Source organism: Orycteropus afer, unplaced genomic scaffold, assembly GCF_000298275.1.
Source record: "Orycteropus afer afer isolate SDZICR_OR568_19922 unplaced genomic scaffold, OryAfe1.0 scaffold00092, whole genome shotgun sequence".
Lineage (NCBI taxonomy): Eukaryota > Metazoa > Chordata > Mammalia > Tubulidentata > Orycteropodidae > Orycteropus > Orycteropus afer.
Window position 1 is genome coordinate 6510599 of NW_006921679.1, and position 16785 is coordinate 6527383.

General features: G+C 43.6%; 1 protein-coding gene across 1 annotated transcript in view; it reads left to right on the forward strand.

Annotated features, from left to right (window-relative positions):
* The window catches only part of TNFRSF19 (TNF receptor superfamily member 19), a 112548-nt gene extending 99000 nt beyond the window's left edge, over positions 1–13548 (forward strand). The window contains exons 5-8 of the mRNA XM_007942531.1: positions 8887–9051; positions 9348–9470; positions 11792–11891; positions 13113–13548. Coding sequence (XP_007940722.1) covers positions 8887–9051; positions 9348–9470; positions 11792–11891; positions 13113–13548 — 824 coding nt within the window. The remainder of the gene's footprint in view (positions 1–8886; positions 9052–9347; positions 9471–11791; positions 11892–13112) is intronic.
* The last annotated feature ends 3237 nt before the right edge of the window (positions 13549–16785 follow it).

Below are 16785 nucleotides of genomic sequence, written 5' to 3' on the forward strand. Positions count from 1 at the left end.
TAAAAAAAAAAAAAAAAGTCAAAGAAAGGTTTATATCTATATGGAAGGAAACTTTCTTTGTTGGTTACCAGCAAAGGGAGGTGAGGGGAGGAAACACTACAAAAATAAGGAAAAAGTTAAATAAATAAATCATAACAACAATTGGTCTCTTCTCATCTGGAGTGAAGGAGAATGAAGAAAACCAAAGATGCATGGAAACAATTAGTCCAAGGGACAAGTGGAGCATGTGAACCTCATCCTATGTGACCATGAGACCAGAACTAGATGGTGCCTGGCTACCACTGTCAACCCCTTGGAAAGGAGTGACTGCAGGAGATCCTGAATAGAGTGGGAGAAAAATGTGGAACAAACTCAAAATCATTAAAAAGACCAGGCTTACTGGTCTGATAGAGACTGACTGGTGAGACCCCCAAGACTATGGCCCCTAGTCACCCTTCAGACTTGGAATTGAATTCAATCCTGTGGCCTCCAGCCAAACAATAGACAGGCATATAGGTGAACATTGACACCAGATAGGTACACAACTTAGAACGGTCAACTAGGGGAGATCAGAAGGGCGCAATGTTTGCACAGGAAGATAGCTCAAAGGTTGGGAAGGTATAGGAAAAAAAAAAAAAAAAGACACAGTAAAAAGGTAGTGAACAGGGAGGAAGTGGGAAGAGAGCTGTTACATTACGGGGACTGCGGTCAATGTCATGAAACAAAATGTGTATGAATGAATTGGCTATTGTAAAGTTTCACCCGGATCCCAATAAAATAAAATGTTTCTCACTGCAGTAAAACTCAGTAGCCTCTTCACCTTGAGAGTTAAACAGGTTGACTTTGTGGAGCCGTGTCTGTATTACGTCAAGCCACTGCATCTGTAAGGAGTCTCTGACTAGTGCAAACGGTTAAGTGGTTAACATCTGCTGAGCACTGCTGTTTCCATGTCTAACAAGTATCTTAAACTTAGCATGTCCCAAAAGCGATCAGCCCCAGAGCCCCTGGGTGGTACAAACGGTTACCTTGCTTGGCCACTAACCGAGTCCACCAGACGTTCCTTGGCGGGAAGGCCTGGAAATTTGCTTCAGGAAAATCAGCTGTTTGCCACATCTTTCTCCCATGGAGCAGATGGTGTGTTTGAACCACTGACCTTCTGGGTAGCAGCCAAATCCCTTACCCACTATACCACCAGAGCTCCTTACCCACTATGCCACCATAGCTCCGGCAAACAAGTAAGGAGATATTTTTAAAAAAAAGCAGTAGAAAGTAGAGCTCTTGTTGTACATAGAAGGTGAACCTGGAAGACCCAGGCCACATGCAGGTTGCCATTAATTCCAACTCATGGCGACCCCCTGTGCATCCGAGTAGAACTATGCACCATAGGGTTTCTTTACTAGTAGTAATAGTACTCAAACTCACTGTCATTGAGTCAATTCCAACTCACAGCAATCCTCATTGGGTTTCCGAGGCAGTATCGCTACAGAGGTAGATTGCCCAACCTTCCTTCTGAGGAGTGGCTGGTGGGTTTAGGAACAGAGTTTGTCCATAATCCCGGGACTGCTTGTGTTTTTTTTTTTAAGTATGGATATATTAAAATATATCTGTAAGTTTATGGGTAATGTTTCTAACCCTCAAGAACAAATAAAGATTGAATTTATAAAGTACTGATAATAAAGGACAACAGAGTTGAATTTTTTTTAATGAGATATTCAAATTATGTCAAGCGATTTAACAATGGAGTCATCAGAACACAACTTGATTGAAAATCAGGGGACTACTTGTATGGTTGTAAAAATATAGAAGACACCATATTTGCCAATTCAACATTCTTCACATTACATAAGTCATGTTTTATAACCATAACCTGATCCTTTGCCAGATTTTCCATTCCTGTAAAGAAAAACTCAATGCTTCCTTACCAATAATTCCCACTCCATAGGGTTTTCCATGGCTGATTTTTTGGAAGTAGATCATCAACACGCCTTTCTTCCGAGGCTCTCTGGGTAGACTTGAACCTTCAACCTTCTGTTCAGCAGCCAAGTGAATTACCTGTTTGTACCATCCAAGGACTCCACCAAGTTATTAAGATGATGAACTCTCTGGAGTGTGTTAGGCATATACCTATGTACATAAACAAAGAGCAGTCAACAGAAGCAGGTATCCATGTTGGTAGTCAACTCTGTGACCCACCAATGAGTTATTGATTTGCAACATCTGAGGAGTTCCTCTTCTTCAGCATGTCCATGGCCAGAGTCCAGTACGGCACTGATGGGAATCAGCGCAGCTATTTCCTGCACACACATCTCTCTGATGTGTTTCTCCCTTACGTCCCACAGCATATCAGGGGCTACAGAGTGAGAAAGCATCTTTGTAGCTTGGATGTCTGGACCTCTGTCACACTCCACTGGGACTGTGGTGCTGTAGTGGGTAAGGCATTTTGGCTGCTAACCAGAAGGTCAGTGGTTCAAACCCACCAGCTGCTCCGCAGGCAGAAGATGAGGCAGTCTACTTCTGTAAAGATTTACAGTCTTGGAAATCCAATGGGGGTTGCTATAAGTCAGAATCTACTTGATGGCAGTGGGTTTGTTTTTTGGGTTTTGTCACACTCCAAAGAGGATAAAAATAAACTTTATATACATAGTACGCCTTGTGATAACAGAATCTAAATTAGACTATTACAACTACCAACAACCAGTCAGTCTACATATGGTGATAGAACCTTACAGACAGTCTCTGTTGACAAGTGGATGTTTTGGGAAGTTCTGTTGTTACCCATATGATACTTGGACGCTCCTGTTTTCTGTTCTGTCAGGAAAGCTTTAGACAAAGGCCACAGTTCTTTTTGTTTTTTGGGTGTTATTTTATTTTATTTTTTTTTTTCTAAATAAGGAGAAGACCCCAAACCAAACCCACTGCCATTGAATCAATTCTGACTCATAGAGACCTCCAGTGGGCTTCCAAGGGTATAAATCTTTATGAAAGTAGATTGCCTCATCTTATTCCCATGGAGCAGCTGGCATGTTTGAACTGCCAAACTTCTGGTGAGCCCAAATGACTTACCCGCTATGCCACCAGAGCCTCTCAGGATAGGACACAGGAAATAACTATAGTGAGAGCCCACTGTATATCAGGAAATGGTGAAAGGCTCTTCCTGGGTCAACCTTCTGTGTTCTTTAACCACCAAGGAAATTCAATACTGTATTGTCCTCATTTTTCAAATAAAAATAAACAAAATGCGCCAAACATTGCTGATGATTTCCATTTCCTTTTTCTTTGATTCAGATATTCATTCAATCTATTAATTCATGGGATGTTTTACTCATAACATATTCAGTACATGGTGGTTCAGTGGAGTCGAACTCCTACAGAAATGCTTACTATCAACTTGAAGCTGTGGGATATGTGTGATATAATGTGAAATTAAAAGAGCTCTGGTGACACAGTGCATAAGGCATTTGGCTGCTAACCAGAAGGTTGGCAGTTCAAACCCACCAGCCACTCCATGGGAGGAAGATGAGGCAATCTCCTTCCATAAAGATGTACAGCCTTGGAAACCCAATGGGGGTTGCCATGAGTCAGAATTGACTCAGTGGCACTGGGTTTAATGAGAAATCGAAGCTAAGGAAAGAGTTCTCACTCTGAGGTAAACTGCCAAGACTTAGTGCTGAGATGACTGTGGAATTTAATCATTGGCCAGGACAAGAGTTGCCTTTGCATGCTGGAAAAGTTAAAACTTTCCAAAGAATGTGAATACTCCTATTTCTAATTCTTCAGAAGTACTGTCAGAATCCTAATAGGGTAATGAGTAAAATTCCTTGCAGGCATTCAGTCTGCCTAGTGAACTATGACAGGGAATTTAGTAAAGGCATGTGGGTAGAAAGAATCTTGAATCTCAGTATCATTGCAGCAGCCTCAGATCAGTAAGACAATACTTCTTAGTTTGTAGTAGGTAAGTCGTTTCCTGAGACATTCTCAGTAAAGCAACTTCTCAGTTAACCAGAAGTTAATAAAGCACAAACCACTTCATACAGCTAATATCAAATTCTCCCTCCCTTTTTATTTTACTGCTCAATTTGAACGTAATTGCAGAAAAACAGGCTTTCATCAGAAATCTAATGTGAGTTTCTGGAAATGTTCTAAAATCAAATGATATCCCTCCCCATCTCCTGGAACTTCATATTTATGTCTAGATTGGTGATACAAGTTGTTTGCACTCAACTGCCAGCCTAGGCTGGAGGTTCACACCCACCTAGCGGCTCTATGGAAGAAAGGCCTGGCAATCTGCTTGGGTAAAGATTAACCAAAAAAATGAAACTCACTGCTGCCAAGTCGATTGGACTCATAGCGACCCCTCCTTGGGTTTCTGAGGCCGTATCTCTCCTGAAGTAGATTGCCCAGTCTTCCTTCTGAGGAGTGGCTGGTGGGTTTGAACTGCTAGCCTTCTGGTTAGCAGTCAAATGCCTTAGGCACTACGCCACCAGAGCTCCATGGTAAAGATTACAGCCAAGAAAACGGAGCAGTTCTCTGTAACACATGGAGTTGCCATAAGCTGGAATCAACTTGAGGGCAATGAGTTTGGTGTTTCTGGAGTCCTTTGCTATTTATGAAATTAAAGGTAAGAATGATGGACCCATTTCCTATCAAAAGGATTATAGTTGCAGTAAGAGGATATTGTTTGTACATAACAAGGATGTTTCTCAAAACCCATTTCCCATGAGGACTCTCTGAGGGTGGAGTATCTGAGTTACCCAAAACCCAAACTAAATAAAGCCGAACCCACTGCCATCAAGCCAATTCCAACTCATAGCAACCCCCACAGGGTTTCTGAGATGGTAAATCTTTACAGAACTACATTGTCCAGTCTTCTTTCCATGGAGTGACTGGTGAGTTTGAACCGCCAACCTTCTGGTTAGTAGTCAAATGCCTTAGGCACTGTGCCACCAGAGCTCCTTTGAGTTAACTAGGTAGCTTTTGTTTATATAGATGTCAAAGTTCTGGGAGATAAAACTCAGTATCTTTCTTGTTCATCCTCAGATGCTCCTTTTTGGGACAATGTATAGTGAAGAAACATACTAGATGTATTTAGCTTTAAATTTGATGTTCTGTTGACAAGGGTACATCATTGTAATTACAGTATTAGTACCCTACCTCAGAAAGATAAGTGTTAACAACACTTCTCTGATTGGCTTCAGGAAAAAGTAGATCCTGACTCCCAAACCACCAAAAATGGGAATTTTAACCCATTTATAAGTGAGGGACAGTTCCTTTAATATTAAAGTAAAGAAGTTGACTAACATTTTGAAATATTTTCTATAGTATGAATTTAAATTAAAGGACTCCATCATAATCATGAAAGGAGTCCTTATAGCACTCAGCTGCAAACCGTAAGGTCAGCGGTTTGACACCATGCTCTGTGGAGAAATACAGTATTTGGCTTCTGTAAAGATTGACAGCCTTGGAAACCCAATGGGGCAGTTCCACTCTGTCCTTTAGGGGCGCTGTGAGTCAGAACTGACTCCATCACAGTGGGTTGTGGCGTAGTGCCTAAGGCATTTGACTGTTAACCAGAGGCTTGCAGTTTAAACCCTCTAGCCACTCCTCAGAAGGAAGATTGGGCAATCTACTTCTGTAGTGATCCCTACCCTTGGAAACCCAAGGAGGGGCTGCTATGAGTCGGATCCGACTCAACAGCACTGAGTTTGGTTTTTGGTTTTTTTTTTTTTAATTTGCTTCCATAAAGATTATAGCCTTGGAAACCATATGAGGCAGCTCTATTCTGTCCCTGTAGGGTCGCCATGAATCAGAATTAACTTATAGGTGAAGGTTTTTTTCTATTTTATCAGCTAACAACTTTATCTTAACTAAATAGTTAGAATGTAGTTAGGAACTTCACTCTTACACTCCAATCATGTCCTGTGTCTCGTTTTGATGACAGCTATGGCTGAAGCCCTCTCTTGAGTAGGCCTGGGTTGTTTGGCTATGAGGACTCTGAGGAAACTGTCCTCACTCTGAAGTCAACAGCCTTTGTCACAGGCGGCAGTGTGATGGCTGTGTTCCACAGCTTCCCCATTTGGTCCCAACAGACGCAGTTTATCTGTCCAAGTCTCTCCCTCCACACTGCTGTGTGCTTGCATAGGACATGCATTCCCACTCAGCTGTTTGTCTGTCAGTGTTTGTTCAACTGCACGTGTGTCCACGCCTCCTTTTGTGAACTTGTCCATGAACTTGTCTGTTGTAGATTTTAATCCCATCCAGAGCAGAGATGGCACTGAACTTGTGAAGAGATGAACATTTCACATGGGCTGCTTGATTATGAGGAGCAGCCCATAAGTAGTGCTGTGGTTAAGGCACTGGGCTGCTAACCAAAAGGTCAGTAGTTTGAACCCAACAGTGGCTCCATGGAAGAAAGATGAGGCAGTCTGCTTCCATAAAGATTTACAACCTTGGAAACCCAATGGGGGGTCACTATGAGTCAGAATCAACTCTATGGCAAGTGAGTTTGGATTTTTTGGACTTGGTTTCCAACAGTATTTCTCTGGAACTCTAAATGATTAAATGTATTTTATAAATATTAAACATGTTTACAAATAAATATTCTTGAATATTTATGATTGGAGTAAGATTTTGACTGATCCAAGCCCAAGGCATACAGTTTGTGTACCTTCCCAAGGGGCAAAAAACCAAACCAAACTCATTGCCATTGAGTTGATTCTGATTCATAGTAACCCCCATTGGATTTCTGAGGTGGTAAATATTTACAGAAGTAGATCGCCCCATCTTCTTTCCCTGGAGTGGCTGGTGGGTTTGAACTGCCAGCCTTCCGGTTAGCAGTCAAATGCCTTAGGCACTGTGCCACCAGAGCTCTTTCCCAGGAGGCAGCAGTGTCCTTTTTTTATCAGTGTGGCCCAGCATCATTGCACTTAAAATACCAACTCATGTTCCAAGATGAGAGGCAGAGCAAATTCCTGGTCTCCTGGTTGCATGATTTGAAACTCTCAGCACAGAGAGTTAGCTTGTTCTTGTTGTCAAGTGTTATATAGTGGAGATGGCCCTTATTTGGGGTAGGTTTGTGCCATAGTCAAGGACACGGAGAAAGGGCACTAGATGACAAGTTGGTTTGCATTTAGGGGCCTTGTTGCACAGATACCGATACAAACGTGGAATCTCTACAGCTATGGGGTTCAGTACAAGAACCACTGGCCAGATGTGGCTACTGAGCTCTTGAAATGTGGCTTGTCCAAATTGAGATATACTGTGAGCCTATTCTGGAGGCGTAATGCCTTTGGCATTTGGCTGCTAACCAGAAGGTTGGCGGTTCAAACCCACCAGCCGCTCCATGGATAGAAGATGAGGCAGTCCACAACCATAAAGATTTACTGCCTCGGAAACCCAATGGGTGTCGCTATGAGTCAAAATTGACTCGATGGCAGTGGGTTTGTTGTTTCGTTTTTTTTTTTTTTTTTTTTTGAATGAGTGTAAAATCACATAAGATTTTGCAGTTTTGGTATGAAATAAAGAATGAAAACTATCTCAATCATAATTTTAATTTTGATTGCATGTTGCCATGTTAATACTTGAGATATATTGGATTAAGGAAAATATGATAAGGCTTATTTTAGCCATTCCTCCTCCTCCTTCTTCTTTTGTTGTAGCTACTAAAAGCCAAAATGAAACTCATAGCTGTTGGGTTGATTCTGGCTTGTGGCAATCCCGTATGTTACAGAGTCGGATGGCTCTGTGGGGCTTTCTTGGCTGTAATCTTTATGGGAGCAGATTGCTAGGCCTTTATTCCAAGGCACTCTCAGTGGGTTCCAACTGCTAACCTTAGCAGCTGAGTGCAAACTGTTTGTGCCACCCAGGGACCTTCCTTACACTGTACCATCCTCTAAAGTAGCATCTTTATCTTCACTTTATTTTATTGCATTGTTATGCCAGCCTCTCCACATTGTAATAATAATATTAGTATTTTCTCCAAAACTTAGATGTTTTTCAGTCATGTAACTGCTAAAGCTTTCAAAAATATTACTGCCTCAGAAATTGGTGAACTATTAAAAGGTCAGGAATGATCCAACTCCTTGTTTTTCCTACAACCAAACCAAACTCACTGCCATTGAGTCAGTTCAACTCCTGGTGACCCCTGTTGGGTTTCCAAGGCTGTAAATCTTTACAGAAGATTGCCTCATATTTCTTCTCTAGGGCAGCTGTTGGGTTTGTACCACCAACCTTTTGGTTAGCAGCCCAATGCATCACCAAAATATGTATCAGAGTTCAGTCTGCTTTTATGGATGGTCTACTGTATTTTTTGCATATAACACGTCCACAAAAATAATACACGCATATAACGCACATGGCTTGCATATGAAACTAACACGCAAGGGGTCACACGGTCTGCAAACAACTTGTAATATGTGGGTTATTTGTGTTTTTTTAATGTTGTGATTTCAATTACATAAGAAATACTAGGTTTTCTGTGTGCTAGACATAGTCCTAGTATTAGGGCCACAAAGGTGAAGATGGTAAATTCCCAGCTCTCATAATTCTGGTCAAGTAGGCCTGAAAGCAAGTTACTGCAACCCAGTAACTTGTGTGTCCAGACGCCTGGCAATCTGCTCCCACAAAGATGACAGCCTGGAAAACCCTGTGGAGAAGTTCTACTCTATAATTCATGGGGTTGCCATGAGTCGAGATCAGTGGCACAGGTTTGATTTTCCATTTGGCCTGTATATTTTGGGGTGGATGTTGCATTAAAGAAACCTCCTAAGAGGAGGCCTTCTTGGGTTATCATTCATCGTAACTCACTCTTGTTCTCGCATTTTATGTTGCGCGAAGACCATTGCTAGTGGTGACCCTCTGTGCATTCCTGTCTGTTGGAGTGTTCAGCTGATTCCTCCCTGTGGTTTGCAGGTACCACCAAAGTCAACCTGGTGAAGATCCCGTCCGCGGCCTCCAGCCCGCGGGACACAGCCCTGGCGGCCGTGATCTGCAGCGCCTTGGCCACCGTTCTGCTGGCCCTGCTCATTCTCTGTGTGATCTATTGTAAGAGACAGTTTATGGAGAAGAAACCCAGCTGTAAGTTCTGCACTCCTTATACTCCCCAAGTGTTTTGGTGCTCTGGTGGCGCAGTGCCTGAGGCATCTGACTGCTAACCAGAAGGTTGGTGGTTCAAACCCACCAGCCCCACTGCGGAAGAAAGATGAGGCAGTCTGCTTCCGTAAAGATTTACAGCCTTGGAAACCCAATGGGGGTCGCTATGAGTCAGAATCAACTCAATGGCAGTGAGTTTGGTTTTTGGTTTTTGGTATTGTGGTGTTAATGATTCCTTCTAAAGGAAATATGTCCACTGATAGCGTATCCTCCCCCCATAGGGTCTCTGAGATCACAGGACATCCAGTACAATGGGTCTGAGCTGTCCTGTTTTGACCCCCCTGGGGTCCACGAGTCTGCTCACCGAACATGCTGTCAGTGCCATCGCGACGCCCAGGCCTGTGGTAAGCTCAGCGCGGGGAGGGGCCCTTTAGATGGTCAAGAAGAACTCAGAAATGGAAGCCACAGAGAAGTGTTCAGATTCTTCTCACAGCTATTCAGATTCCATTCATCGTCCCAATAATGTTCTTGAAAGCAAAAGAACATCTCAGCTAACACTGTTGCATTTAATCGTCAAGTCTGGAAGAGTCCTTGAGTCTTTCTTTGTTCATGACAGTGACAGTGGGGAGTGTATACATGAATGTGTGTTTCTGTGTTAGTGTATATGTGTGTTATAAAAGTGTGTATTAGTGTTTTTGTGTGTATCAATGTGTCTGTCAACTATGAGTGTGTTTGTGTGTTGGTATGACTGTTTGAGAGTGTATGTATTTGAGTTTGTGTGGTGTATGTGTTAGTGTGTGTGCCTGTGTGTATATGTCAATGTTTATGATTGTGTGTGTGAATGTGTAAATGTTTATGGTGTGTGTGGCATGTATGTGTGAATGCGCATGTCTATGGTGTAAGATTGTGTCATGAGTGAAGGTATGTGGTGTGTGTGCGTATGCTAGTGTATATGCAGTGTATGTGTGTGTATGTTTATGGTGTGTGAGGTGTGGGGGATATGAGTGTATGTGAAAGTGTGCACATGTGTTTGTGAATGTTTATGGCACATGTGTATATGTGGTGTATGTGTATATATGTGTGAATGTGTATGTTTATGGTGTATGGGCTGTGAGTGGGTGTGGATGTGTATGGCATATGTGAAGGGTGTATGGTGTAAGGGACATGTGAAGGGTGAGTGTAAGTGTGTGTGGTGGGTGTATGTATATATGAGTGTGTGTGTGTATGAGGTACATTTTAGTATGTGGGGAGTGTGTGTTGTGAGTGCATGTATGGGTGTGCGCATGTGGTATATGAGTGTGTGGTCTGTGAGTGTAAGTGTGTGGTGTGTGTGTATATGAGTGCATGTGATATACAAGTGTGTGGTCCGTGTGTGTGACGGTGTGTGGTATGTGAGTATAAGTGTGTATGTGGTGGGTGTGTATGTTTATGTTTGTGTTTATAGTATGGGGGGATGTGAAAGTGTGCACATGTGTGTGTAAATGTTTATGGCATATTGTGTGGTGAGTATGTGTATGTGGTACATGTGTGTGGTGTGTGAGTATATGTGTGAGTGTGAATGTTTATGGTGTCTAGAATGTGAGTGCATGTGTGTTTATGGAATATGTGATGGTATGTGGTACATGTTTGTATGTGAGTGTACGTGGTGTACATGTGTATGTTTATGGCATGTGGAGGGTGTATGTGTGTGAAAGTGCACATGTGTGTGAATGTCTTTGGCATGTGTGTGTGAGTGTAAGTATGTGGTGTATATGTGTGATGTCTATATGTTTATGATATGTAGGTGTGACTCTGTGAGTGTGAATGTGTATGGCATATTGAGGGTGTGGGATGTGTGATGTGTACGTGTAAGTGTGTGGTGGGTGTGTATATAAATGTGAGTGTATGAGTGTGTGTGTGGTATGTTTTAGTGTGTGGTATGTGTGTGTGTGAGTGTATATGAGTGTGTGCATGTGGTGTATGAGTATGTGTGGTCTGAGTGTAAGTGTACATGAGGGGTGTGTGGGATGTGCGGTGTGTACGTGTAAGTGTGTGGTGGGTGTATATATAAATGAGTGTATGAGTGTGTATGTGGTATGTTTTAGTGTGTGGTGTGTGTGTGTGTGTTGTGAGTGTATATGAGTGTGTGCATGTGATGTATGAGTATGTGTGGTCTGAGTGTAAGTGTACATGAGGGGTGTGTGGTATGTGTGTGTGTGGTGTGTGTTGTGTACATGGTATGTGTGTGAGGGTGTGTGTGTGTATGTGGGGATGTATGTGGTGTGTGTATGTGGTGTATGTTTGTGTATGTGCATGTATAAGAATGTAAGAGTGTGTGGTGTGTGTTGGACTGAAGCGTTGAGCAGTTGCCGGTCCCTGTTCTGTGTTCTAGACCATTTCATTGAAGCGTCTCACTGTTTCTGCCCTAGTGGCTGCAAAAAGCCATTTCACGTGCCCTCACAGACTACATGACTACCTTCCATCATTTTTGTACTCAAAAACCAAACTCACTGCCGTCAAGTCAAATCTGACTCATAGCAGCTCCTCCTTGGGTTTCTGAGGCAGTACCTCTAGGAAAGTAGATTGTCCAGTCTTCCCTCTGAGGAGTGGCTGGTAGGTTTAAAATTAAACCTCATACCCCTTCCCTCCAAAAAAAAGTCACCCAATGGGGAAGAGATCACTGTAAGAAGAGTAGGTTGAGCTGGTGTGAAAGTTCCTAACGAAATTTATGTGTTGGTGTCCCCAGGGCCTGTCCACCTGGTTCCATCCCTGTGCCGTGATGAGGCGCACGGCATGGAGCGGGCCCTCGGCTGTGCTGTGCATTCCAAGGCCCCGCTCCACGACAGGTAACTTTCTTATTTCAGTCACTATCACTTCATTCTCCCTTGTGCAAATACATATTCTACTTCCTTTGGAAACCCTCTGAGACGGTTCTACTCTGTCCTTTGTGTTCTCGATGAGTCGGAATAGACTCAATAGCAACAAGTTTTTGGTTACCTGTTGGCAGTAGGGTCAATTCCGACTTCACAGCACCCCTAGAGGACAGAGTGGAACTGCCCCAGAGGGTCTCCAAGGCTGTCAATCTTTATGGAAGCCAAGCCCAAACCAAACCCACTGCCATGGAGTCTATTCTGACTCACAGCACCCCTAGAAGACAGAGTGGAACTGCTCCATAAAGTTTGCAAGGCTGTCAGTCTTTATAGAAGCAAAGCCCAAACCACACCCACTACCATGGAGTCGATTCTGACTCACAGCGCCCCTAGAGGTCAGAGTGGAACTGCCCCACAGGGTCTCCAAAGCTGTCAGTCTTTACAGAAGCAAAGCCCAAACCACACCCACTGCCTTGGAGTTGATTCTGACTCACAGCGCCCCTAGAGGACAGAGTGGAATTGTCCCAGAGGGTTCCCAAGGCTGTCATCTTTACGGAAGCCAACTGACTCATCTTTTTCTCGAGGTGCAGCTAGTGGTTTCAAACCACTGACCTTTTGGTTAGCAGTGAAGCCACCAGGGCTCCTTATGCATTCTAGTTTATTGATTTTAATGTGAAACTATGGGGACATCACTTCATCAATGATGATTTTTAAAAAATATTACTAGTGACATTTTGGAGTTTGGAGGAGATGATTGACAAGAATAAAGTAAGTCTTTCGAGATTGCTGATATCTTAAGCAACATTCTTTACTGTCTCCTCCCTATTAATGTTATTTTTGGCTTATAGTCATCATTTGTTTCACTTCTCATCAGTAGGTAACTGTTAATATGTCACATACTCCTAGAGTTTTAGAATCTCAAGCAAGGGCACTTAGTTTTGATGCAGAAAATGTTTTAATTAAATGTTTTGGATTAAGTGTCACTCTAATTATTAGAAACGAGTATAAAAATCTGTTTTAAAGTAAATTGAATAATAGCTCATTGTACTGAGACAAGTTTGTCATAACACAAAAGAATTTTGACTTTAAAAATTCCCATTTTATCTAGAAGACCTAAACTTACAGCCAAAATGCGGCTTTGTAGTGGTGTTTTGCTTCTCCACGTGATTTTTAAAGATGTCTTAAAAATGTGTTCAGAACTGCAGGTTCTGTGGGCGAGATGATGCCAACATTCCTTGGCTCCCTTTCCCGGTCCATCGGTGGTGAATTTTCCGATGCCTGGCCTCTGATGCGAAGCTCCATTGGTGGTGACAACATCTCTTTTTGTGAATCTTATCCTGACCTCACTGGAGAAGATATTAAAGCCCTCCATGCAGAAAATGACAAGTCGACATCTGTGGATTCAAACAGTAGTCAGGATTTGGCTGGTGGAGCTGTTGCCATTCACACTGATTCTGAAAACGTTACAGAAATGAGTGATTTATCCAGACGTAACACCACGCCGACAGAGCCAACACTAGTTCACAGTACTCTACCTACTAGATGCCAGCAAGAGCGGGAGAGTGGGTGTGTCGTTAACCTAGCCACTCCCACTTCCCTCCAGGTAAGGCAATGCCTGCCAGGTCTCTGGTAGACCACAGGGAATGGAACACTGTTCCATCCAGGGGGAGCCTGACGAACAGGGTTTTCCACATCATTGCAGGTGTTGTTCACTGCTGTCGAGTCAGCCGTAGCTGACTCCATCCACGTACAACAGACTGAAACACTACCTAGTCCCACGCCATCCCCCATCATCAGTTGTAATTCATAGGGTGTCCATTGGCTGACTGTCAGAAGCAGATTGCCAGACATCTGTGCCTCTTGTCTCAGTCTGGAAGCTCTGCTGAGCCCTGTTGAGCATCATAGCAGTGCAGAGCCTTCACTGACAGGCGGGTGATGGGTGTGCACGAGCGGCACTGAGCAGGAATCGACCCTGGGTCTCCTACAGGAGAGATGAGAATTCTACCACTGAACCACACCCCTGCCCTCTTTTCTATAATGTTTAGAAGACAAACAAAAACCTTTGCCCTCAAGTATTTCCCAACTCATAGCCACCCTATAGGACAGAGTAGGACTGCCTTTAAAGGTCTCCGAGGCTGGAAATCTTTACGGAAGCAAAGCCCAAACCAAATCCACTGCCATCAAGTCTACCCAACTCAGAGCAACCCTAGAAGACAGAGAGGGGTTTCCAAGGCTGTAAACTTTACGGAAGCACATTGTGAAATTCCTCCCATGGAGTGCCTGGTGGGTTCAAACCACTGACTTTTGGGCTAGCAATTGAGCACTGAACCACTGTGCCAACAGGGTTTTAAACGAAAAAAAAAAAAAAATCAAGCCCACTGCCATTGAGTTGCTTCCAACTCCTAGTGACCTCCATTGGGTTTCCAAGGCAGCATATCTTTACAGAAGTAGATTGCCCCGTCTTACTTCTGTGAAGTGGCTGGTGGGTTTGAGCCACCAACCTTCTGGTTAGCAGTCACATGCCTTAGGCACTGTGCCACCAGAGCTCCTTTGTCTTAAGCTGACAGAGCTAGTCTAAAATGCCATAAAGATAGCATGATACGAATTACGTATCTTCATAAAGTGCCATCGAGAGCGGGTGCCTGCTCCCATTTTTCTTTGTGCAAATGACTATTTGGCACAGCACCCCCTAGCGCCTTCCCTGACTGAGAGATGAGTTATGGGAGAGTCCTGTCAGCCACTCCTAACCTTCATTTTTCCTTGTAATGTTGTCAAGTGAGGGTTCAAGGTCATCAACCCAAGAAACCTTCGTGCTCCACCTGTCATGGATAATGCTTTACTCACACAGAGAGATCAGCTTCACCTGTGGGCCCCAGTCTCCGTGGCCAGCAGGAAACCACCCTACTCTCTGTGTGTAGCCAGAGCAGGACAGATATTGTATGTTCATCCCTCTTTTGCCATAGACTTGGGAGACCTTGTTCCCTTCCCACTGGGAACAGATACAGAAGTGGGGTTGGCCAAGTGATCCATGGTGCCTGCACATAAGCAAGAAACAGAGACAGTTACTATGCCCAGAACAGGGGGAAGCCTTCTCTGATAAGAAGGAGAAAGTGGGAGGACGAGAGCAAAGCAGTTCCCAGCCTCCACGTCAAAAGAATGTTCTGGACCCATGGCCTTCATTTAGGTGGCCTGGATAGGAAGGACAGAGGCAGACCGTTTCTCCGGCAGATTTTCTTAAGCCTAATAATTACAATTGCTGATGAAGATCAATGACTGCAGCCTTTGATATGGATTATACCTCAACATAAGCAAACAAATTCTCAGAACTGGATCAATAAGCAACATCGTGATGAATGGAGAAAAGATTAAAATTGTCAAGAGTTTCATTTTACTTGGATCCACAGTCAACACTCATGGAAACAGCAGTCAGGAAATCAAACAACATATTGCATTGGGCAAATCTGCTGCAAAAGACCTGTGTGGTAGTTGGCGTTGTATGTCACCTTGGCTGGACCACGATTCTGAGTGGCTTAAGCAGTTGTGATGTGGTTATTCCATGATGAGACTGGATACATATGCTTTGAGCACGCAGTCCATTGAAAGGGAGTTTCCCTAGGGTTGTAGCCTGATTCTAATATGTACATGGACATCCCGGGAAAAAGAGAACCTTCTGTGGATCTGGATCCTGTTGTGCTGCCTCCAACTGTCCATGAGCAAACAATCCACCATCCTGCCTGATGATCTTGGATTCGTCATCCACCAAAGTCAACAGCTGGTGTACAGCCTGGCAACCTTGAGGTCCTCAGCCCCTGCAGCTGCGTGAGTCGGAAAAAGGCTCCAGTTTGACGTTTGATCAAGGAACTTGGGACTTGTCAGCTTCTGTAACTGTGAGCCATTTTCCTAAGATAAATTTCTCTCTCTGTAGATATATATAAGTTTTACTGGTTATGTTTCTCTAGAGAACCCAGCCTAATAAAACCTCTTCAAAGTGTTAAAGAGCAAAGGTGTTATTTAGAAGACTAAGGTGTACCTGACCCAAGCCATGATATTTTCAGTTGTCTCACATGAAAGCTGGACAATGAATAAGGAAAACTGAAGAAGAATTGATGCCTTTGAATTATGGTGTTGGTGAAAGATATTGAATGTACCACAAACTGCCAGAAGAATAAACAGATTGTCTTGGAAGAAGTACAGCCAGAGTGCACCTTAGAGGCAAAGATGACAAGGCAGCCTCCCCCATACTTTGGTTATGTTACAAGGGGACCAGAACCTGGAGGAGAAATGCTTGGTAAAGTAGAGGGTTAGCAAAAGAGAGGAAGACCCTCAGATGGATTAACACAGTGGCTGCAACAATGGACTCAAACGTGGGAAGGACTGTGAGGATGGCGCCTAACAACAACAACCATTAAATGCCCTTCCCTAGTGGGCAGCTCTGGTAGCATAGTGGCTAAGGCATTTGACTGCTACCCAGAAGGCTTGCGGTTCACACCCACCAGCCACTCCTCAGAAGGAAGATGGGGCAGTCTACTTCCATGGTGATACCACCTCGGAAACCCAAGGAGGGGTCACTATTAGTCAGATCTGACTCGACAGCAGTGAGTTAGGGTTTTTTTGTGTGTTTTTTTTTTTTGGTTTTTAGCAGTCAAGTGAATTAGAGGTTACCTTCTTCTTGGCTTTGCTATTATCTTCTGGGTCTCTCTGCTTTGACTGATTGATCATTTTGGTTGGAAATTGATTTGTGCTTGGATCCTGTCATAAGAACTTCCTAGGTAGGTGGGCTGCAGGGAGGGGCCTTTTGTTCCACAGGCATTTTGAGTGCTCTCTCACCTGGGGGGTTCATCTGCCAGTACTGTTGGGGGGAAAAAAACTC